Raw genomic sequence first — 23,248 nt, 5'->3', positions numbered from 1 at the left:
AAGTTTTGATTGAAATCATCCACAACTGGCAACATAATATTCAAAACAGATGTGGATAGGTTCTAGTTTATTAAAAAAAAAAAAGCCAAGTAAACAAGGAATTTGGGCACACAAAGAGCTTCCTTCCTTACACATTCAATCTTTACTCCTTGTAGTGCTTTAAAAGACAACTGGGCTAGTCTAAGAAAACAAAAACAAACAAGACTTTATCAACTAGGCTAGAAAACAAACAAGACTTTATCAACTAAACTAGGAAAACAAACAAGACTTTATCAAACATCTGGACCATGTCGGCGCATTCTGCATGTGATCGAGTGTGATGGTGGTCAGGCAGAGGGCTTCTTCCCTTTCCTGTTGGCTTGTCCTTTGGCCTTCTCTTTCTCCAGGTGTTTCTGAAAGAAAACACAAGTCAGATTTAGTGACATTAATTTTATGCCACATCCAAATCTCAGTCATCAGTTTCATCATTAGAAACAAGTTTATTGTATCGTAAAACAACCACAGTGGACCTTTAACAGTTGGCCTGCCTGTAGCTGCAGTGTTTTAACATACAACCCAACTTCAGATGGCGTTGTACGATCTATTGGATGGATGGACAGACAACAAGGGCCTCCAGCAAGGAGAGGTGGTGTGTATATACCCTAACTGCAGTAATTGCGCGACCAACCTTGTTCTACTTATTACAGTTAATTTTATTCTGTATAAGGCCATTCGTTTATTTTCATTTACAGTTTGAGATGTGTGCTGCTGTTATAATTGTGCTACCTTGTTCTATTTATTAGCTCGTTCACTGTCAGAAAAATGTTGAAGTATTAAACCGTCAAGCCTACTGTTACGGCTACCTCATTCAAATTATTGTTATAGCAGCAATCTGTTTGACCCGTGTTGGTTCAGGTTGTAAAGCGTTATAGACCGAAGCTACAGCTGAGGGAATGTGGAGCTGGTCCCCACCCACTGCCCCTAGTGTATAGGATGGGTTAAATGCAGAGGACAGATTTAATTTCAATGTATTCAAGTACTGAGAAATGACAAATCTTGTAACTATCAAATCGAGCTAGTATGCCATTTCTGTGACTTTGTTTCACAGCGCTTTCTCGGGTGTTGTCTTGGATTTGGAGCCTATTATAGTAAGCATTTATGTAGCTCTATAATCTATCCATTGTAAGAACAATTGTCACAACTTATGGCACAAAAAGTGCATAGATAGGACCTCGTTCAACCAAATCCCTCGGGATTACAAACATGCATAAAACACACCAAACCTTTTGGAAAATGTTTATTAACAAATAATACAAACAACAGTTAAACCAAAAGACACGTGTTGCACCACTTTGCCGTCCATCTTAGCCAAAAATGGAAAAATGTTTGGCTAACTCCTTCTTGAGTCCCAGTTGGGCCAGATGTCCTACTTGCCAAAAGGAATGCGAAGCGGCGGCCTCTTGCTTCCTGGTGTAGTGATCGCCGCGGGTCCATCAGGACCTTAGCATATGGCCTCTCCTACGCAAATGTGTCCGCAGCAGCACCTTCTCATGGTACCTCCTGTTTACTACAATGTCTGCTGAGGGGGCGACCGGGTTCCCAGCGGTATAACCAGGTGGGTCGATTGGACTAGTTAGCCTTGGCGGCCAATCTAAAAGGACAACTCTGATTTCAAACACGGGTAGATGAAGCTCGTTAGCCTGTCGGGCAGTTCATCTAGGAGTAGGAAAACCGATATAAAACCTCCGCTGCCTTGCGGGTATACTCATCTACGAAAAAGGCTTCGGGAAGAAACCCTGAGGAAAAATCTGCATCCGTCTCCATTGCCAGTCGTCTCGCTAGTCTTGCCACTGGTAGTAGGTGGTCTCCGGCAAGAGAGTGGGGTTGATGATGCGTAACTCTTCCTCACTTTAATCATCGCGCAAGTCATCAGTCATCCGTCACAGGATGACTAGATGGTCCTAGTCGCTGCAACGGACGAATAACAACTTTCTCCGCCAGCTCAAGAAGTTCAACCTGCCTCAGGAACTGCTGATTCGGTTCTACACTGCAATAATCCAGTCTGTCCTCTGCACATCCACTTTATTGCCTCTTATTTCACCTGTTTAACTTGATTCTGAGCTCTTGAATATATTTTGAAAATGTAGTATGTATTTTTTTATGTAGTGACCCCCCCCTTTCCTCCCCAGCCAATTACTCCACTCTTCTGAGCTGTCCAGGTCACTGCTCCACCGATCTGGGGAGGGGGGCAGACTACCCCATGCCTCCTCCAATACATGTGGAGTTGCCAGCTGCTTCTTTTCACCTGACAGTGAGGAGTTTCGCCAGGAGGACGTAGCACATGGAACGATCGCGCTATTCCCCCCAGTTCCCCCTCCCCCCTGAATAGGTGCCCCGACTGACCAGAGGAGGCACTAGTGCAGCGAACAGGACACATACCTGCAGACATGGCCAATTGTGTCTGTAGGGACACCCAATCAAGCCAGAGGCAACACGGGGATTCAAACAGGCCATCCCCGTGTTGGTAGGCAACGGACTAGACTGCTATGCTACCCGGACGCTTATGTATTTATTTTTAAATAGTTATTAATTCTGACATGTTTGACAAGCTTAATGCTTCACAGAAAAATGTGACAGTTGACAGTAATGAAGTGTTAATAATCTTCAAGTCAGGTCCACACCGCTCAGGACAAGGGTTTCTGTTGTCCTTTTTGTTGTTTTTTTAGGGAGTTGTTTCTTATCTGATGCAAGGATCTAACGACAGGATGTTGTGTTGCTGTAAAGCCCCCTCAGGCAAATTTGTAATTTGTGATATCGGGCTACACAAATAAAACTGACTTGACCTGTTCATCAAAATGCAGAGTTAAGTGTGTTTTGTTCTTTAACAGTTATTTATATATTTAAATAGTTATTCATAAACCCTTGCTTGACTTATTCATTACTGATCCCGCCTGTCACACGCCATGCCACCCACCACCACAAATACATTCTCAACCTGTGGGAAACAGAATTCATCTACCTGGAGTTTGTCGTAGTGAGCCTGGCTGCTGCAGTGAGCCTTCTTGGCCGTGTCTTCGTTGGAGTAGAAGAGGAAGCAGACCCTGCAGTAGTAACCCATCTTTACATACTCGGTACCTGCAGCAGTACAACAGCACCGGTTCATTCAAAGAGCAAAGTAAATGTGATTTCATACGGCATTCTTAATCTGACCCACTTTAATGACTGTTCGATTCTGACTGATATGTATGTATTTATCTTGACTGCGCCACCTGATGGTGACAACATGCAAGTTTTTGTGGTTCTCCTTTTGCTTCCTGCTTTGCCTTCATCACACCACACGTGCACAGGAGCATCTCTGGCTCTGTCAGTGAATGACTTCCAGATTGTCTGTTAACCCTGTACTACAAACATGTTTGCTGATCTACTGAAACTTCAGACAGTTATCAGAACTTCCCCACTATAATTCAAGTTTTCCTCAAAGACACAGAACCCTGTTCAGTGTGTCAAATATGAAGAAATCTGTTGGCTACAGATTTCAAAAACGCAAGGATAAATTTAGAATGATGTCAACTGGAAAGGACAGATGTTCAGTAGTGCTAACAAAACTTTTTTACAGTTTTGTAACTGAACCTCACAAAACGTGTATATATATATAATGGACTGGTTGAAGGCTGCTTAATGGTATGGGTCAATTTTTACTTGTGTATTCCTGGTCAGGATGTAAAATCTGGGTTATTTTTGCGTCATCTCAGATTTATAAACATATTCAATAAAATCTTTGTGATGTACAAAACTTGCCACATCATATTTGTTCAAGGTCTTATTTACAAGAACCCAATTATGAACATTATAACACTTATTAGCTGTCACAAAACCATCTCACTACTATGTTGCCTTCAAGGCAGAAGGTAAACTTTGCACTAGCCAATGGCTGAATTCCAAAGCCCACCATCTCCTTTTTATAGAAAACCAGGACCTCAAAGACTGTGCCAAAGGGGCTGTTATTATGACCAAACTTCCCACCTCCCAGCCAAAACTTAGCAGGGTCTGGCCGGTGGTTTGAAAAGACTAAACACAGTTAACACAATGTTCAAGTAATCTCTTTAGAAAGGTCTGAAAAAGCCCGTATTTTTTCCCCCAATACTTGTAGACAGTGAAGAGGCATAAAGGAAATGGGCAAGAAAGAGAGGGGTATGACATGCAACAAAGTCATCGGCTAGAATCTAACCCGCAACAGTTGCAACCATGTGGTATGCGCTGTAATCATTCGGCTACAAAGGCGCTCTGTCTTTGGGTCATACATTTTACATTCTCACTGGTGTGGTCAGAAGGCAAAGAGGAACTGAACAGGAAAATAAGTTTGCTCACCGATGGGGTTATTGGGGTCATAGAGTGGTAGGGGCAGGGAGGCGGGGATGGGCTTTGTCTCCATTTGTATCTCTGGTTCAGTCTGTTGATCCTGTTCAGCACCCGAGCCTTGGTTCTGATCTGTAGAGGCCTCTGCCTCCTCAAACGTCACATCCTATGAAACAACAAAGCATTTTTAAACCCATCTTTGAGGAATCACACACATGGAGAGAGCCAGTACAATAGTCTTCTACTGTTCGCATCTTGGAGCTGCCAAATACAACCATGGTTCATCTACATTAACTCCCAGCAAAGAGTTCTTATCAGCCAGTTCATAACTTACAACTTCAGATGTCTTTATGTTCTCTGAGGCATCGCTAGAAGGAGCCAGATCCTTCTCCTCAGTCCCTGTTGGGTCTGTCACACTCTTCAGCTCACTGCTGGACACCTCTGCACTTTCTTCCGTCTCCTCCATCTGCTTCTCATCCTCCTCCACTTCTTTCTCAGTCTCCACTCCTTTGACTTTTTTCACCTCCATCTCATCGCCCTTCTTCTCCTGTCCCTCCTCTTGTTTCTCCTCCTTCAGCTTCTTGAGTGGAGGTTCTTCTGTGGTGGATTGGGATGCTGAGCTACCATCTCTCTTCAATGCCTTCTTTTCCTCTGGCGCGCTGGGGCATCGGTGCCTGTGGGGGGACCAGATACAGGTGAATGTTTTGATAAGCAGCTTGTACCAACAGAGGTTAAGCAGGCAGGTCAACACGTGGCTGGGACTCACCCGTATTTCAGCTGCTTGTACTTCCTGCTGACGTACACGGTCAGGCGTTTACCTTGGAACTTTGGCGGATTGGCTTTGTAGGTTTCAGCCATGTTCTCGGCATCTTCTGCATTCTCCATCTCAATGAAACACTGAGAGTACAAACAGAGTTTTTAATTCCCATTTGTGGTTACTATGCAAAACAAAGATGTAGGAAAGTGTGTTGCATAGTTCTACACAAGTTGTTACTGGCTTTGATTTTTGATTTTGAGATACTTTATTATTCCCCGTGGGGAAATTCTTCTCTGCATTTAACCCATCCTAGCTGTGTGGCTAGGACCAGTGGGCAGCTGTTGTGCAGCACCCGGGGACCAACTCCAGTTCATCTTGCCATGCATCGGTCAGGGGCACAGACAAGAGTATTAACCCTAACGTGCATGTCTTTTTTGATGGTGGGGGAAACCGCAGCACCCAGAGAAAACCACCGCAGACACAGGCAGATTAATGCCAGGACTACTAGATGCAGGAGTTTTGTATGGAAATTATCCTCTGATGCTTCATTTCAGGTAAAATTTTGATTGAAAAGGTATTTGTGTTAGGCCGGTTGAGTTACCTCTCTCTTGATCCTGTTGAGAAAATACTTCTTAACTTTGCCAAATTCCTCTGATAATTTGAGGATGGCACCATCTGAGTATTTGACATTGGGGATTTGGCCAACATATACAACTCTACTGGCACCACACTGAAAAAAAAAAAGAAGAAAAAAAAAGGATGTTAATATGAAAATTAATCTCTGGAATCTAAGCATGAAAAGAAAACAGTACAACAGGTTTAGTTGTATAGCTAAAAACTATAAAAGTTGTTTTTGTGACCTTTTGTGTATTTATGATTTCCTGATTTCCTATGTTAAATGCACTTATTGTAAGTCGCTTTGGATAAAAGCGTCAGCTAAATGACTGTAATGTAAATTAACTACAGTGTATTTCAGGGAGTCAATATTATTATTAAAAACAACAATAAATATTTTAGTTTAATGATTTTACCATTTTTATAAAACTGAATTGGACTTTGGGGGTCATTCTTACCATTTTACATACAAGTTTTGTTCTCTGAAATTACACTGGTCTGTACTGTAATAGGTACAAAAGGAATATGATTAAATAAAACAGACTGGAATGACACCAGCGGTGGTGTAGGGGTCTGACCTGGATTGTGGGGTAGGTCTGGGAATGACATATCCTCACAGGTTTGCCACACACAGATGCTGTGACATTACTGTTGTAAAACTTGGCCATGGCTTTGGCCTCATCCTCTGTTGCAAACTGCAGATAAGCCTGCAATTGGAAAAAAAAAGGGTAAATATACAATTGAAGCAATAGAGTCAATCAAGTTCATCTATCCATCAATTATCCAACCCCGCTTAATGGAATTGGGGTCGCGGGATGCTGGAGCCTATCCCAGCAGTTGATGGGCGGCAGGCGGGGAGACACCCTGGACAGGCCGCCAGTCCATCACAGGGCCGACACATTCACACCTAGGGACATTTTTTTTTTTTTTAATATGGCCTATTCACCTGACCTACATGTCTTTGGAGTGTGGGAGGAAACCCACACAGACACCAGGAGAACATGCAAACTCCACACAGAGGACGACCTGGGATGACCCCCCCAAGGATGGACAACCCGGGGTTCGAACCCAGGATCTTCTTGCTGTGAGGCGATCACACTAACCAATCAACCAAGTTCAGTTTAAGTTTTAATGTCCTTTCTGGTTCTCTCCTCAGCTGTCATCACAGTTCACTATTATACAAGGACCATACCATATGTGCCATCTATTCACCATAACATTGCTACACCTTTTTTTTCCAATGTTGGCGATTTAGGATATGAAGCAAATTCTGATGCTTCATTTGTTAGTCTTTTGTAAAATAAAAGACATCAGCTAATATGTTAACGTTAGTAGTTTGCAGTGTGTTTATTCTGTACTGTGATGGGCTTTTATATATAAAGCCACCGCTGCCATAAAAAAATGCTACCATTTTTTTTTTATTCAACAACAGAAAGCCAGCTGACCTCAGGTCTTAAGTCAAGAACCAGGTGTTTGACCACTTTCCCAAAGGGTTTAGCCAATGCCAGCAGCTCATTAAGGAAGCCATAGCCTCGCCTGAAGCCAACGATGTTGACAACCCTCATGCCCTAGAGGAGTAGAAAGCCAAGTTACTGCACAGCACAAAAACATACATGGCAATCTCTGCACATTAAATGCAGCTATAAGTAACCAAGGCACCCTTTTAACTCTGATTCTGGGCACCACTGTGATACAAAAAGGTACAGAAAGTTGTGCAATCTATTGTTTTGTTTTTTTTACATTGACTGAATCATAAGCAGTCTCAAATGTGTTCTTCCAAGTAACTGTGGGGAACGGGTGCAATTCTGTGGTTAACAATTGGCATAACAAGAAATAAAGCTAACTAGTATTCATGAGAAGTTATCCAGTTAGTCAGAAAACCTAATTCAAGAACAGTATATTCTATACAATATTAATTCTGGAATGAAGATAATAGTGACATACCCCTTTTCTTGACTTGTCTGAGGGGAAAGATGCACAGAATAAGAAGTGTGTTAATTACAGTTTATGGTGGACATCTTGTCATCATAACTGTCATCATAACAGATATTCATGTCATTATCAATGTGAAAAATCCCAACAAATTGATCAATTCTTGTGTCTGGTTAAGGCTGATCTCTGAAAGCTACTTTAACAAGGTAACATATACAAAATGCAGTGATAAAATCAACAATCTAGGTAGCTGATAAAATGGTGAACAAAAACTATTTGCCATGGCCTACAGACAAAGTTTACTTCCTGCCCTGACCATGACTAACTACCACAAACAAATGATTATGAACCAAAGAATCAGGTGACGACTGCCTTACCACAAGAATCAGACTTCTGGCCATCACCATCCTCGTCCTCTGCCAGCTCATCCAGGGTCACAAAGTCGTCCATGTTCTCTAGAAATTTCTCGTCCATGCTGCCCTCCTGACAGACAGGGAAACAACAATTACTTTATTTTCCCTGGATTCGTATTATCATATGCCAACATGTGTTCGGTGTTCATTAACTACGCATGAAATCTTCATGGATTTCACAAAATACTTTGACCTCCCACTTCCTCCAGAATATCTAGGTTTCATCAAGCTCAATGTAAGACCTTTTCGTGCCAGTTTAAAAAAAGAAAATAAGACCCAGCCTCAAAAACAAAAATGTGAATATGAAAAAGGTCAGATTGGTAAACTTGAGTAACTGGAGGGGCTCCGCAATGCAAAACCAGCACATCTACTTGGTAACTTTGGAAAAGTTATGAGTTGAGACAATTAATCACGCTGGGCTAGTTGAAGAACTGAGGATTATCCTGAGATGGACTGTGTGCATAATACAGTGAAACAAACACTGCAGAAGACACCACACATATGTGTGTGTGTGTGTGTGTGTGTGTGTGTGTGTGTGTGTGTATCTCTCCAGGGTCGGATCGCGGGGGCAGCAAGCTAACTAGGGCACTCCAGACATCCCTCTCCCCAGCAACGCCCTCCGGCTCCTCCTGGGGCATCCCAAGGCGTTCCCAGGCCAGATTGGACATGTAGTCCCTCCAGCGAGTTCTGGATCTACCCCAGCGTCTCCTCCCAGTTGGACGTGCCCAGAAAACCTCCAAAGGAAGGCGCTCAGGAGGCATCCTAATCAGATGCTCGAACCACCTCAACTGGCTCCTTTTGACGCGAAGGAGCACCGGCTCTACTTCGAGCTCCCTCCGGATGTCCGAGCTCCTCACCCTATCTCTTCACAACGGTCCAGTACAATGTCCGCATTACTGCTGATGCTGCACTAATCCGCCTGTCAATCTCCCGCGCCATCCTACCCTCACTCGTGAACAAGACCCCGAGATACTTGAACTCCTTTACTTGAGGCAATAACTCATCCCCAACCCGGAGGGAGCAATCAACCATTTTGCGGTAGAGAACCATGGCCTCAGACTTGGAGGTGCTGACTCATCCTGAGCATTTCACACTCAGCTGCAAACCACCCCAGTGTGCACTGGAGGTCGCGTTCTGATGAAGCCAACAAAACCACATCATCTGCGAAGAGCAGAGATGCAATTTGTGCCAAGAATGCGGACACAGCTCTCACTTTGGTTATACAAGGACTGGACGGCTTGTAGCAACTGCCCTGGTACTCCATACTCCCGCAGTACCCCCCACAGAGTGCTCCAGGGTACACGGTCGTACGCCAAGTCCACAACACACATGTAGACTGGCTGGTCAAACTACCATGTCTCCCTTAGCACTTCCACAAGGGTAAAGAGTTGGTCCCTTGTTCCACGGCCAGGACGAAATCCGCATTGTTCCTCCTGGATCCAAGGTTGTACAATCGGTCGGAGCCTCCTTTCCAGCACCCAAGAGTTGACTTTCCCAGGGAGGCTGAGCAATTGATGCCCCAGTAATTAGAGTATACATATGCAACAGGTAAATAAAATATACAATGCAACAGGTAAATAAAAGATTCATTATAGACAGGGATGAAGGTACATAAGATCCCATTTTTGTTGTTCTAGGGTACTGTAACCTACCAAGTCCTCCTCTAGCTGCTCTCCCTCCATCTCCGAGATCTCTCCAGGCTTCGTGGTCAGCTCATCTTGAGCCTCTGCTTCTTCTTGGGAGCCTTCCGTTTCCATTGGTGCAGTCTGTCCCTCTGTCTCCGCCCCCTCCATATCTCCATCTGCCCCCTCTGTGATGTCCTCCCTACCAGAAACCTCCTCTCTTGGAACGCTGTTGGATTCTGGAACCTCCTCTGTGGCGGTCTGTTCAGATTCAGTCTTGTCAACTGATGCTTGAACCTCCGAGTCTTCCGTCTCTTTGTCTCTATCCTTGGCAGTGCTCTCCTCACGCTCCTCCTCCTCTTCTCCACTGTCTGCCTCCACTACTCCTGCCACCTCCTCCTCCGACTCAGGCCTGGCCTCCTCTTTCTTCTTCTCATCCCTGCTCTTTGATGAGGAGGAGGCAGACTTGGAAGATGAGTTCTTGAAAGAGGGCTTTGCTGCAGAGCTGTTGGAGGGCTTCCGTCCTCTGCCATCCCCTCGAGGCACCCCCTGTCCTCCTCTGCGGTTCACACTGTAACACAGGTAATGTGGGTCAATTTTTTTACAAGTCTAAAGGACTTGGAGGAGCCTTTCCCTTCTCATGGCTTGTAATTTTAAATAAACACGCTTCTTGAGAAGTAACTCGCCTTGCAATTTTTTCCTCCCACAGGGCCTAGAAACACCTTGAAAGTTCTAGACAACCTGCCCGTTCTATTGTATTCAAGAAGGCAGACATCTCTATGGCCGACATCTCTTAAACTCGGCAACTCACACCAAACGATCTAGATGGATAAATAGCACTACAGGTAAGAGAAAAACATGTATTTTTGATTTTGGAGTGACCTGTCCCTTTAACTAAGGCTTTTCTTCTAAATAACAAACCCTATGCATACATACATCCCTGTTGTATCGATATAGAGATTAAAGCAGTCTCAAATAAAGTTACACAAACTTGTTAATTGAGGCTCTACTCACTTGAGTGTTTTGTACTTGGTGCAGATGTTGAGGCGGATCGACCTGCCTTTGATGGTGAGGGGGTTCAGGGTGTAATATTTCACCAACATTTCTGCATCCTCTGGAGTCCCCAGTTGGACAAACGCCTAGGAAGAGAAAGGAAAAGCATTTTCTGATCACAATATGGTCCAGTTACAGCAGTGCCTTGTCCTTGGATAGAGGTTCATTAGGGTATAGGACTGTCTTCTCACAGTTTACTGTATCATCTTGCCCCATATACTCTCTGTTCCTCAAGGCTGCCATCAACCTCTTTGGAAACCATTTCAGTTACTTTTCAGTCCACAGTGGCTGTTTTTATGTTGGGGCTACAGACATAAATATCTAGACTATGATCATAATCATATGATTGAATGTTGGTGTTTACCTCATCAGTTAAGAACAGGTGCTTCTCCACAGTGCCGAAACGCTTGGCGACAGTGAGCAGCTCCATCTTTTTCTCCTCCCCCCAGGGCAAGTTGGAGAAGAACACCACCTGGCTGCCATGCCCTTTGACCTCTCTGTTGGGTCCGTCTCCTGACCTATTGTCTTTCTGAAGAACAAAAACAATACAGTTGACATCAGCACACACTGAGGGCCAGGGATTGTTCACTAATCAAATGAATTTGTATAGCCCCAAAATCACAGTTACAGAGGGCTTTATATTCACACAGTGAGTAACAGGTAGATAGCTTGAGCAGCTCAAGTGTGTGTGTGTGTGTGTGTGTGTGTGTGTGTGTGTGTGTGTGTGTGAGAGAGAGAAACTGGTCATTGACTTGAAACATCCGCCTTTCCCCTTATGGCCTCGCACAACCAGTGCATGAATGTTCCTTTGCTCATTGTGATCTGGCAAGGCTCAAAAAGAATTTATTTGGATTAGGGCGGATATCTGAACTATGGACACGTCTCTGCCATTATTTTGAAAGTAGCAAAAATGATAGCTGGCAAAATTACAACAAGCAGCCACACCGCTTCTCTTGCTCGCATTGCTGAAGTGGATGTATTTAAGTAAAGCACCAACCGTCCATTAACAGGATTTGTTCCTTATAATAGGGGAGGGCACATGTGCATGCAAGCAACCAGTAGCAAGCAGCGTGTATGCATTTATTTATATCGTGTCTGTTAAGTTATTTATTATTTTTTAAACTTGTTTTCTTTAAGCTATCGTTTATCATTGTTGATCGACCTACACTATGTTATGGCTCTGGAACATGGAGTGGACTGCTGTGTTTATATTCCCGATACTGTGGACGGCGACGGGCCTGGCTGAAGGTTTGCGTGTTGACTCCAAACCGAACAGGATTCAGTACACCAGAGACGTCCTACTTCAATTCAACAACCCGTCGAGCACAAAAACACCTCTGGACTTAACTTTTCCAAACCTTGATGAATTCGATCATGAATTCAATAAAAGGGGTCCTTCCACCAACACGCCTCGCCAGAATACTAAGCAGTGTGGTCAGAGAGGTGGTGTGTGTGTGAACGAGCCAAGCGCCGATCTTTGTCTCACACCCCGCTGCCCTCTGTTATCTTGGCTAACACACGGTCCTGCCGTAACAAGACTGATGAGCTTCAGGCTCATGTCCGCTACCAACACAAGGTTAAAGAAGCCTGTATCCTGGCCGTGACAGAGACATGGCTCAGAGAGAGGGACACTGACGCAGAGCTGGTGATAGACAGGTTTGATGCACCCATACACACAGATTAACGGTCTGAAATCTCCGGTAAGAAGCGGAGCGGAGTTTGCTTGTATATAAATGAACGCTGGTGCAACAACACAATAGTAAGAGAAAGACTATGCACCAAGGATATTGAACTGCTTTGTTTCTATGCGTCCATCCTACCTGCCCCGCGAGTTCCCGCAGCTTTTTGTGATCGTGGTCTATGTTCACCCTGAAGGCAAACGAGAGCATAGCTTCAGATCTGATCACGCAGACAGTATAGAAACTACAGTCTCTCTCTCCTGATGCTCCCAACTTAATTCTGGGAGACTTCAACCACTGCTCACTGGACAAATGTCTTAGCAGGTTTCACAAATATGTGTCTTGCCCAACCAGGAATGGCAAGATACTGGACCAGTGTTATGGTTCTATCAAAGGAGCCTATCGATCCTTCTCACTTTCTACATCTTGATTGGAGTCCACCCGTAGTAAATTCAATTGATTGGACATGATTTGGAAAGGCACACACCTGTCTATATAAGGTCCCACTGTTGACATTGCATGTCAGAGCAGAAACCAAGCCATGAAGTCAAAGGAATTGTCTGTGGACCTCCGAGACAGGATTGTATCGAGGCACAGATCTGGGGAAGGGTACAAAAAAATGTCTACAGCTTTGAAGGTCCCGAAGAGCACAGTGGTCTCCATCATTCGTAAATGGAAGAAGTTTGGATCCACCAGGACTCTTCCTAGAGCTGGCCGCCCAACCAAACTGAGCAATCGGGGGAGAAGGGCCTTGGCGAGGGAGGTGACCAAGAACCCGATGGTCACTCTGACAGAGCTCGAGTGTTCCTCTGTGGAGATGGGAGAACCTTCCAGAAGGACAACCATCTCTGCAGCACTCCACCAATCAGGCCTTCATGGTAGAGTGGCCAGACGGAAGCCTCTGCTCAGTAAAAGGGACATGACAGCCCGCTTGGAGTTTGCTAGAAAGCACCTGAAGGACTCTCAGACCATGAGAAACAACATTATCTGGTCTGATGAAACCAAGATTGAACTCTTTGGCCTGAATGCCAAATGTCACGTCTGGAGGAAACCAGGCACCTCTCATCACCTTGCTAATACCATCCCTACAGTGAAGCATGGTGGTGGCAGCATCATGCTGTGGGGATGTTCTTCAGCGGCAGGAACTGGGAGACTAGTCAGGATCGAGGGAAAGATGAATAGAGCAAAGTACAGAGAGATCCTTGATGAAAACCTGCTCCAGAGCCCTCAGGACCTCAGACTGGGGCGAAGGTTTACCTTTCAACACGACAACGACCCTAAGCACACAGCCAAGACAACGAAGGAGTGGCTTCGGGACAAGTCTGTGAATGTCCTTGAGTGGCCCAGCCAGAGCCCAGACTTGAACCCCATTGAACATCTCTGGAAAGACCTGAAAATAGCTGTGCAGCGACGCTCCCCATCGAACCTTACAGAGCTCGAGAGGATCTGCAGAAAAGAATGGGAGAAATACCCCAAATATAGGTGTGCCAAGCTTGTAGCTTCATACCCAATAAGACTTGAGGCTGTAATCGCTGCCAAGGGTGCCTCAACCAAGTACTGAGTAAAGGGTGTGAATACTTATGTACATGCAATATTTCAGTTTTTTATTTTCAATGAATTTGCAAAAATTTCTACAAAACCTTTTTCACTTCGTCACTATGGGGTATTGTATGTAGATTGATGAGGAAAAAAAAGAATTTAATCCATTTTGGAATAAGGCTGTAACATAACAAAATGTGGGGAAAGTGAAGGGGTGTGAATACTTTCCAGATGCACTGTATGTCCTGCACACTAATGACTGCCGCAGTGAGTTCAAAAATCATCACTTTGTGAAATTTGCAGATGACATGGTGATTGTGAGCCTGCTGAAGGAGAATGAAATGTCCCATGGTCCTGTCATAGACTATTTCTCCAAATGGTGACAAGGAAGCCTTTTTGGAATTAAATGTGACTAAGACCAAAGACGTGTATTGACTTTAGATGTAATCCCTCCAATCTGGTCAACACTAAGATTAATGGTCAGGAGGGTGAAATTGTTGAATGATACAAGTAGTTGGGCACTATAATTAATAACAAGCTGCTCTTTGATTGTAATACCAATTTGCTATGCAAAAAAAGCCAGCAGCGCCTTTTTTGTCCGAGGAAGCTGGCTAGGTGTCGACAGGTCCCTGATGACTTTGACAGATATTGTATTGAGTCGGTTATTACTTTTTCTTTTATCAGTTGGTATGCCTCTCTCAATCTTAAACGGAAAAATGCACTAACAAAGGTGATCAAGGTCTGCAGTAGTATCACAGGTACCCAACAGAAAAGTCTGTTTGATTTATACAACAAGCAGATGTTAAGGAAGGCAGAATCCATCCTGTCTGACAGCACTCACCCCTGGCACTTAATTTCAGACCTTGCCTTCTGGTTCCCGCTTCAAATACCCAGTAGTCAAGACCAATAGATACAAACACTCCATTCCTTCAGCCACTTCACTGCTAAACTACAATAGTAAGAGGTAATACCAGCTTCACCTTGATAAGCACTGTTAACACTGTTTACTGTTGCATTGCTTTTCGTTGGCTTTGTTCTCCTCACTACATGTATTTATTTGCCTTATGTGTTCTGTGAAGTGTTTGTTTGTGTGTTTAAATGTTGCCTCTGCTACACAACAATTGGCCCTCTGGGGACAATGAAAACCTACTTGACTTATGTTTGTCACATATGAAACCCTGCCCGTCTGAATGTTTTTTTTTGGACTGTCCTTGGTACACTGCAGTTTCAAAGCATATATGTTCAGCCATGATGTTGACTGCTTATCTTGCTCCTGATATGTCTTGTAACATTACCCTAACACCACATGTACATGTTAACAAGGTAAAAAAAACTTGATTTTCATCGGAAGGGGTCTTTAAGTATTGGAGAAACTGGCCCCAGCTGTGTTACCTCAATCACCATAAGCTCCTTGGACAGGTAGAAAGTAACCGGTTTTCCATACAAGGTGGCTTGATGCTGCTTGTAGTAGTTCACCATGTCTAAAGCCTCTTGGTGAGTGTCCATCTCCAAGAATGCCTGTTTGGATCAGCAAAAGTTGGGGTTCACTGCTGGTGAATCAGCCACCAAATCTTTCAATTGCATACCTTTAATTGTGTGTTTTAAGAACAGAGGTCTTGAAATGAATTCATCATCATCACCAAATATTTGAAAAATGTGTTCTTCCCTGATAAATACATGGGTTTCATTAGATTTATTCAGATTTCAGCCTTGGTACCAACTTCCAACTCTTCCACCTTTTCTTGGAGGGACTGTTCTCATCTAATCATGTCCAAGGATGATAACCTTTATAGATTTTTTTTTTAAATACGAGTTATGTGGTATCCAACCTTGCATCTATTTTCACAGTACTTGGCTTTACATAACATCAATTATACTGCTATCATATTCTCAATGTAAAATTTCAGGGTAGGAGCACGTGACAGTACCTTGTTGTTGAGTATCAGGTGCTCCCGTAGGACACCAAAGGGCTCTGTGAAGGAAAACAGGCTTTTGTTGCTGAGTGGCTTCCTGTCATATTTGGCCACCACAACTCTGCTTCTCATCTGAGGAGACAATATTTCAGTTTGTTAACAACAATATACTACAGTCAGCCTGTATAGTAGATTTAACCAGCCTTTGGGATCACGTAACGAAAAGAGTGATACAAACACAAGTTGGGATGGAAGAATCAGAAACACTAGTCAAATGAATTCATAATAAAGTCGAACTGAAATTGAAACATTTGTCATACTTAGTACTGTCTTTCTACTGAATTTTTTTCATATAGATTTTTATTCTGACACGTCATCAGATACTCATTTATAAAAAGTCTACCCCACCCACCATTACCACCAACAATAGCTTGTACTTGTCACTCAAATGCCAGTTGATGAATATCAACAAGGACTGTCTTTATGCATGCTCAATAATCCAGGTAAGAAAATCAAAGAAGGTTGAATCAGTTCATCTGGACACATTTATTAACAGATACGTTTCATCACTCATCTGAAGTGACCTCTTCAGTCTAAACGGACTGCAGGTATCCCCACCTTTATAAACAATACAGCTGCATAACAACCTAAACCAATGACCAGTTTCATATGTAAATATGGGCGTGACCATTAACTACAGTTTCAATGGCCATGTGTAGTTACAGAGGATTTGGGAATGTTTGCAATCACAGCATTTTAAGATGGTTCAGGGATGACTGTTCCCTCTTAACATAGATGGCCCCTGACTCCCCGTTCAAACCAGCGTTCCTCCCTATCAAGGATTTGCACATCCTCATCCTTGAAAGAGTGGCCACTGGCCTGCAGATGGGTGTAGAATGCGGAGTCCTGGCCTGATGTGTTAGCTCTCCTGTGCTGTGCCATTCTCTTGACCAGCTTCTGTTTAGTTTCCCCAATGTACAAGTCACGGCAATCCTCCTGGCACTTAACAGCGTCCACTATATTGCTCCGTTTGTGCCGGGGGACCCAATCCTTGGGGTGGACCAACTTCTGGAGCAGTGTGTTTTGGGTTTTGAAAGCAACTGAGATGCGGTGTTTGGAAAATATGCGTCTCAACTGTTCTGACACTCCCGTCACATACAGAATCACCACTGGTTTACACGTAGGCAGCTGTTGTCGGAGATGTTGTTGGAGCCAACACGTCAGGCCAGGACTCCACAGTCTACACCCATCTACAGGCCAGCGGCCATTCTTTCAAGGATGAGGATGTACACACATCCTTGACAGGGAGGAACACCGGTTTGAACGGGGAGTCAAAGAGGCCATCTATGTTAAGAGGGAACGACCATCCCTGAACCGAGGGGGGCTAAGAGTACATCTGTCACCATCTTACAATGCTGTGATTGCAAACATTCCCAAATCCTCTGTGAATAGAACATAGCCATTAAAACTATAGTTCGTGGTCATGCCCATATTTGCATATGAAACTGGATGTTGGTTTCGGTCATTATGCAACTGTATTGTTTATAAAGGTGGGGATACCTGCAATCAGTTTAGACTGAAGAGGTCACTTATGCCCCTTTTCCACTACATGGTAATGGTTCAACTCAACTCGCCCTGTTTTCGTTTTCCATTACTGGGAAGTACCAGCATTTTGGTAGCTGTTACCACTTTTCTGGAACCGCCTTTGTCGAGGTTAAAAAAAAAAAAAAACTGGAGCGGGTACCAAAAATCAATGCAGACCAGCTATAAGGAAGGGATACTGTTACAGTAATGGAAAACAACATTCTGCGAGTCGAGTCGAATTGGTACCATGTAGTGGAAAAGGGGGATTAGATGAGTGATGAAACCTATTGGTCAAATGTTGTATTCAAAGGAACCGATTCAACCATCTTTGATTAACAAGGACTAGAACACTCCCTCACAGTTCTTGAGACAACGGTTAAACAGTTAAAACTTAACGACTTCTGTCTGACTGAGAAATACAATTAGAGGTATAACAAATCACCTTTGCTTGTCCAGCGTGAGACTGAGTTTTGCCTGAAAAACCATGTCCACCTCCTAAGACAAAAAAAATATTTCAGTCAAAACATCACACGCACTCAGTATTTCTCTTCATGAAATCTTACTTAAGATACTTTCAAAATTATTTGCAGATATAATTAAGAATGCGAATCCCCCAAGGAAGAATAGACAAGACTCCCTTTCTGTGAGAGAAAGCTGAGAAATACCAGAATTTGAAGGGCAAGTTTAAACAAATATAATGAATAAGAGGAAAGGCTTAAACAATCCTGTACCACAGCATGAAATGAGCAAAAAGCAAATCACAGCTTAACTCTTAAATTTAAAAAAAAAATAACGTTGTATAGTTTGCTATATACTGTAAGTTTTTTTCAAGTAGATTTCCAAAGTTTAAGAGCCCAATTATGTGTTAAAACCAAAGTCAAGAATCCCTTACCCCAGTTGGAAGACAAGCCCACTGGTGTCTGACCCGTGGACATGGGGGCAGGGCCCAGAATCCCTGCAGAGAGGTTGGGAGTCTCCAGTAGATGAGACCCCCCACTAAGAGAATACAAGAAAACCGATTATACAAAAAATACATGCTGGTTATTCTTCACTGCTCTTCAACACTGCCACCCTCTATCCCGGCAGAAGCTATTTGAAATGAGCTCGCCGTTTCAGCTTGGGGACAAAATACATTTCCAGCTAAATCTACACTACTAAAATCCTTTGGTGGTTTTATCAGGTAGTTTTAGTCTACAGCCCGCACAGACAACAGGACTCAACAGGGGGTTCTGAGACAGGCTACATTCTCAAACCACAATATCTTATTAATTTGGAATTTCTGACAAGCTCATTTGTGAGTAGTTGTGGCTTCTTTACACGTGGAAATATTATACATAAACCGGAACAAACTGATATTGGAAATAAAAAAAACAAACAAACTCTATAGGTGACTAAAAAAAGTGTCCTCCAAAACATCTAAAAAAAAACAGATGACAGACATGGGTGTGGAGGTCACCAGAAAATGCTTCCTTCCTGCACAAGTCTCTCTGTATGTATGCATGCGTATGCATGCACCTTACCCTCTGCTTGAGGCCATGCTAGGGTCCCAGTCTGGATACCTAAGACATGACAAAATTCAATCACAATGTGCTTCTACCATCCTTCCTTCAAATCTTCAAATTAATCGTCATTTTCAAATAACTACCCTTTATTTGGGATTTAAAAAATGACCTTTGTACCCGTCTGGGTGATTGACTTACATCTGGAGGAGTAGCCTGCGGTTCTCAGCATGGCGCAGCCCGTTGGTATGTTGATTCCACTCCTAAAGTAATGAACACCACAATACTGAAAGCTGCAGACTGGCGTCCCCCAAGCCAAACACATTGGTTTAAACATATGGCTAAGCCAAAGTTTATGGTTGTAGTTCTAGAGCTACTGCTGTAAGAGATATTTGGCTGGACTGTATAACTTAGAGATCCATTTCAACTAGATGGTCCTCAAGGATTTGAGTTGTAAGTGCAAGAAACAGAAGACATTTAGTTTAGAAGATATTATAAAATAGGTCAATTATCTGGACCAAAATGGATTTCCAATGTAGCACATGAGGGACGATTACAAATGAACCTGACATGGGCTGAAGTAGACTGGAGGCAATAAAATGAAATCGAGGACAAGGGTCTGGATTGGATTCAGTGAATGGGAACAATTACAAGTTAATCCCAGAAGAGAGTGGACTGGTACTCACCATGGTGGAATGAACATCAAAGTCACAAAGAGAGCAGACATGAGGGAACATTGGGGGCATGGCTCCCAAGAAGTCTTGGATTTTGCCGTGAGAAGGGGAGCCCATCCTCCTCTGCATAAAGACAGGCTCTGAGGGAGAGGGCCCCATGTCGAGTCCCCCGTAGGAATCACGATGGGAAAGCTCCGAATAACCCCTCTCTCTGTTCCCACCACTGTTGTTATTGCCATAATCTAAGTCATATCCCCGGGAGGAGGGAGTGTCCTGCATGGAACCATAACCAAAGTCTGATTGGGGTGGGGCTCGAGACGAAGCTTGACCCATGGAAGGACCGCCCATTCTCCCCATGTGCATGTTGTCCCAGTCTTCCCTGCCACCGCGGTAGGACGTTTCAGGGGACATGGAAGACAGATCCCGTGGGTTGCCTGTGATGCGCCTGTCTCCAGAATCTCCCTTACGGCTCTTAAGCTGCATGAGAATATGTGGCAGCGTCTCAACACTGATGTCCTCTTCAGGAATCTGTGCCAGGGCATCCAGGTCGGCGGGTGACAGCCCCAAGCTGGCGAATAACTTCATGGTGCTGCCAAGATGGCTACCGCCACCACGCCGGGAAAGCTGGGAGCTACGGTCCTGGCTGTCTCCAACCCCACCCCCCATGCTGGAAACCATGCCACCCATGGGCCTGCTCGGAGGACCAGAACGTTGTTCGTTCATGCTGAAGTTTAAGGTCTCTGCAGCGGCTAGGAGCCCACGACCCACAGCAAAGCCTTTCTGGCCAGCATCTGATGGGTTCTTCTGGGACATTATGTCTCAAGCTGTTTGCACTCAGTGGCCTTGAAACGTTTCAGTACTGACGAGTCAAGAAACTGAACAAAGCAGGTAGTCGAAAAAAAAAATTAAGTCTTTCCGAAGGAGCAGAAGAAGAATTTTCTTCCTTAAATTGAATTTGAAAAGAACAGTCTAGCACAAGGGGAACTCCTCCTTTCGTCTGGGGGTAATCTTTTCCTCTGAAAAATAACCAGGGAGGTACATACATGAGTGCCGCCTCCACAAAGACAACAGAAGAAAAATGGAGAGGCAACAGCTCTGTGACCCACAATTCAAAACACAGTCAACTGAAGAGTTATGCCTAAGCTTATTAGAAGGGGAAAATGAAAGGTAATCAAAAAGTACTGAGAAGAGGGGCAGAAAAAGAGAGTGACAGAGAAAAAGGTTATAAAGACTCAGACTTCACCTCAGTCAAGGAGCAAGAAGGTGTACAATGAGCTATAGGGCACTGATGTGTCCAAAAGTTGATGGATCATTGTGCATATCATCTCCATTGAAAAAGTGCAACATTTGAAATCAATGTTAAATATTGTGTCGATATGATAAACCAATATAGGTAATCAATATACAATCAATATATGACTAAAGGGTTACATGTGGACAGATGCATGAAGAAAGACGTGAAGAAAGCAAAATAAGTCCTACTGCAGTAAATGAAGTGAAGAAAGTCTTGGTAACAGTGAATTGATAAAAATAACCTCAACCTGGCCTGCAAAATATTGATTACTCCATATTAAAAAAATGCTTACTGGCTACTTTTAGTTAGATCATAATGAACTGAATAATACATTACATTTATCTCACAAATGGACATCTTGTTAATGTAAGGCTATTCTATCCATGCCTTGCATCTATGTTCTGGGATCCCTGTTTGTTTTTCCTGCTCTACTGAAGACTACGGTTGACCGCTTTAACATGTGCGCTGCTTGAGTATGATAGGATATACCCATGTGTGGAAGTCAATTCTGTGTGAAAATAGTTTGCAATTGCAATGTTTTCTACAGTCCTTTATTTTGACAGATTTGACTAATTACCAATACATCATTATTAAACGTTTGTTTTAGGAAAGTAAACTATTTCAAACCAACTAGAAATGTTAGTTCATTCAGGAGCACCATTTTTATTTCAGGCCACGTGAAATTATAAAACATAACTAACATTGTTGATAAGCTATGCAAATAAAGAGTGAATTCTCACTTCTTATTTCCGAGAAACGTTGCTCTCTAAAAAAATGTACTCGCTCTAACAAAGTAAAAAAAAAACTTTAAATTCAACACTCGACGTTGTTAACCTAGCATCATCCAGCACTGAAGCCAGAAAAAGTCTCTGAGAAAAAAACAAGGGCGGTTAACAAAATGGAATCTAAACAAATATGAGTAAGACAAAAGGCTCAAACAAATAAGCCATCCTATGCAGAATTTCTCTGAATATAATTAAATTCCTTTGAACAAGTAATAACTGAGCAATTGGGATGTTTTTGTCCAAATTATAGAATGCAAATATAAGCCATGCATAATAAAATGGCAAACGTGCACTGTAACACAGATGTCCACGTGTGGCTGTTGCGCTAGAGAAGCGCTAGATACGAGGGAGCTTGACTGACGACAAAGCAGGGCCCCACATCCTGAGGCCTACACGCAAGCGGGCCATTGTAGCGGCGTTAGCTAGGTCTGGTTTCATTAAAGCCTAACGATATGCGCCTATAAAAGCAGCAAATTGAAGATTATGTTCGTGCGACGTGGAAGAAACAGATTTACGTCTTCCTCCTCTCACCAAAAAAAAAAAAAAAGGTGACGACGGCGAACTGAGGACAAGGCTGACAATAATGACGTGGTGCCAAGAGGCGACCAACTGGCAGCTGACTCGCGTTAGCGAGCGTGCCGAGAATCTGAGGGCGTGCGCTCTTACGCGAATGTAGCCGTGAAACATCATTGTTTTTAAAATTTCCCTGTTATATATAAAGAAACATTCATACCTTAGCTTCGCTTCTAGTAGGCAAATTAATTAGCTAGCTGAACGAGCTGGCATGAGACGGGCGGCTGGAAAGCCACGATGGCGCAGTACGGAGACGGAACAGCTCTCGTTTTGTTTTTTGTTGTTTGTCTTCAGCTACTCGGACCGGAACCGTTTCTAAGGTATTTCGCCTTGCGTAAGCCCGCAGTTCCTACTAAGCCAATTACACACGTACAAAATTCTACTCGAACTAGAATCAGAATCTTTCTTTAGACCCCGTTGGACGTCTATCGTTAAGACGCTATCCTATCTACACTACTTCCGCCGCGGCGGTGTGCCCGCCTTTAGCTCGGAATGACGTCACTTTTATCCAATAGCGTACGTTCGCGTGACGCCACGCGCGTGTGTTGGAGGACTTACGTAACTGACAATGGGTAAACACAAAATCGGCTTAAGCATATCAGCTCCTTCACGCCTCAGGGCGCATACGCTTCCTTACGGTCGCCCCATCCCACTTCTGACACCAATGTAGCGAATTCGGGGGACAACGCAACCACAGGAACTGCCGCGGCCGGGAAGCGAACCCGTGTCGCCCGCACCGCAGGAGACACCGCTAACCGCTCGACTAAAGACTCAGACCTGCCAGCCGGTGGCCAGCGTGTAGGTTACAATATTGTAGCGAAATCGGGGGGCAGTCTGGGAGACCGTCACCACAGTCGGGACGCGATCCCGCGTCTCCTGCATCGCAAGCGACAACGTTAACCAGTCGACTAAAGGGTCTCGACCCGTTAGCCAAGGACCAACGAGTCTACTTATCCATGCACGTTACAATATGTCAAGCAC

The 23,248-nt window shown here is 43.8% G+C and overlaps 1 protein-coding gene across 1 annotated transcript; it reads right to left on the bottom strand.

Annotated features, from left to right (window-relative positions):
• Positions 1 to 100: 100 nt before the first annotated feature.
• matr3l1.2 (matrin 3-like 1.2) lies at positions 101 to 22,742 on the bottom strand. The gene is made up of 21 exons (XM_056295196.1): positions 22,428 to 22,742; positions 19,628 to 20,631; positions 19,143 to 19,204; positions 18,963 to 19,001; positions 18,335 to 18,438; positions 17,885 to 17,937; positions 15,874 to 15,990; positions 15,338 to 15,463; positions 11,092 to 11,256; positions 10,689 to 10,813; positions 9,705 to 10,245; positions 8,017 to 8,122; positions 7,652 to 7,668; positions 7,153 to 7,275; positions 6,286 to 6,414; positions 5,694 to 5,822; positions 5,102 to 5,232; positions 4,670 to 5,009; positions 4,348 to 4,501; positions 2,999 to 3,114; positions 101 to 392 (listed from the first exon to the last, which is right to left on the bottom strand). Exons 2-21 carry the CDS (start codon positions 20,426 to 20,428, stop codon positions 327 to 329), a joined length of 3,444 nt encoding a protein of 1,147 aa, XP_056151171.1. The 5' UTR covers positions 20,429 to 20,631; positions 22,428 to 22,742; the 3' UTR covers positions 101 to 326.
• Positions 22,743 to 23,248: the final 506 nt, after the last annotated feature.

This window comes from Lampris incognitus, chromosome 1, assembly GCF_029633865.1.
Source record: "Lampris incognitus isolate fLamInc1 chromosome 1, fLamInc1.hap2, whole genome shotgun sequence".
NCBI lineage: Eukaryota > Metazoa > Chordata > Actinopteri > Lampriformes > Lampridae > Lampris > Lampris incognitus.
Note: the sequence above shows the minus strand (reverse complement) of the source record. Positions and strands in the feature narration are given on the sequence as shown.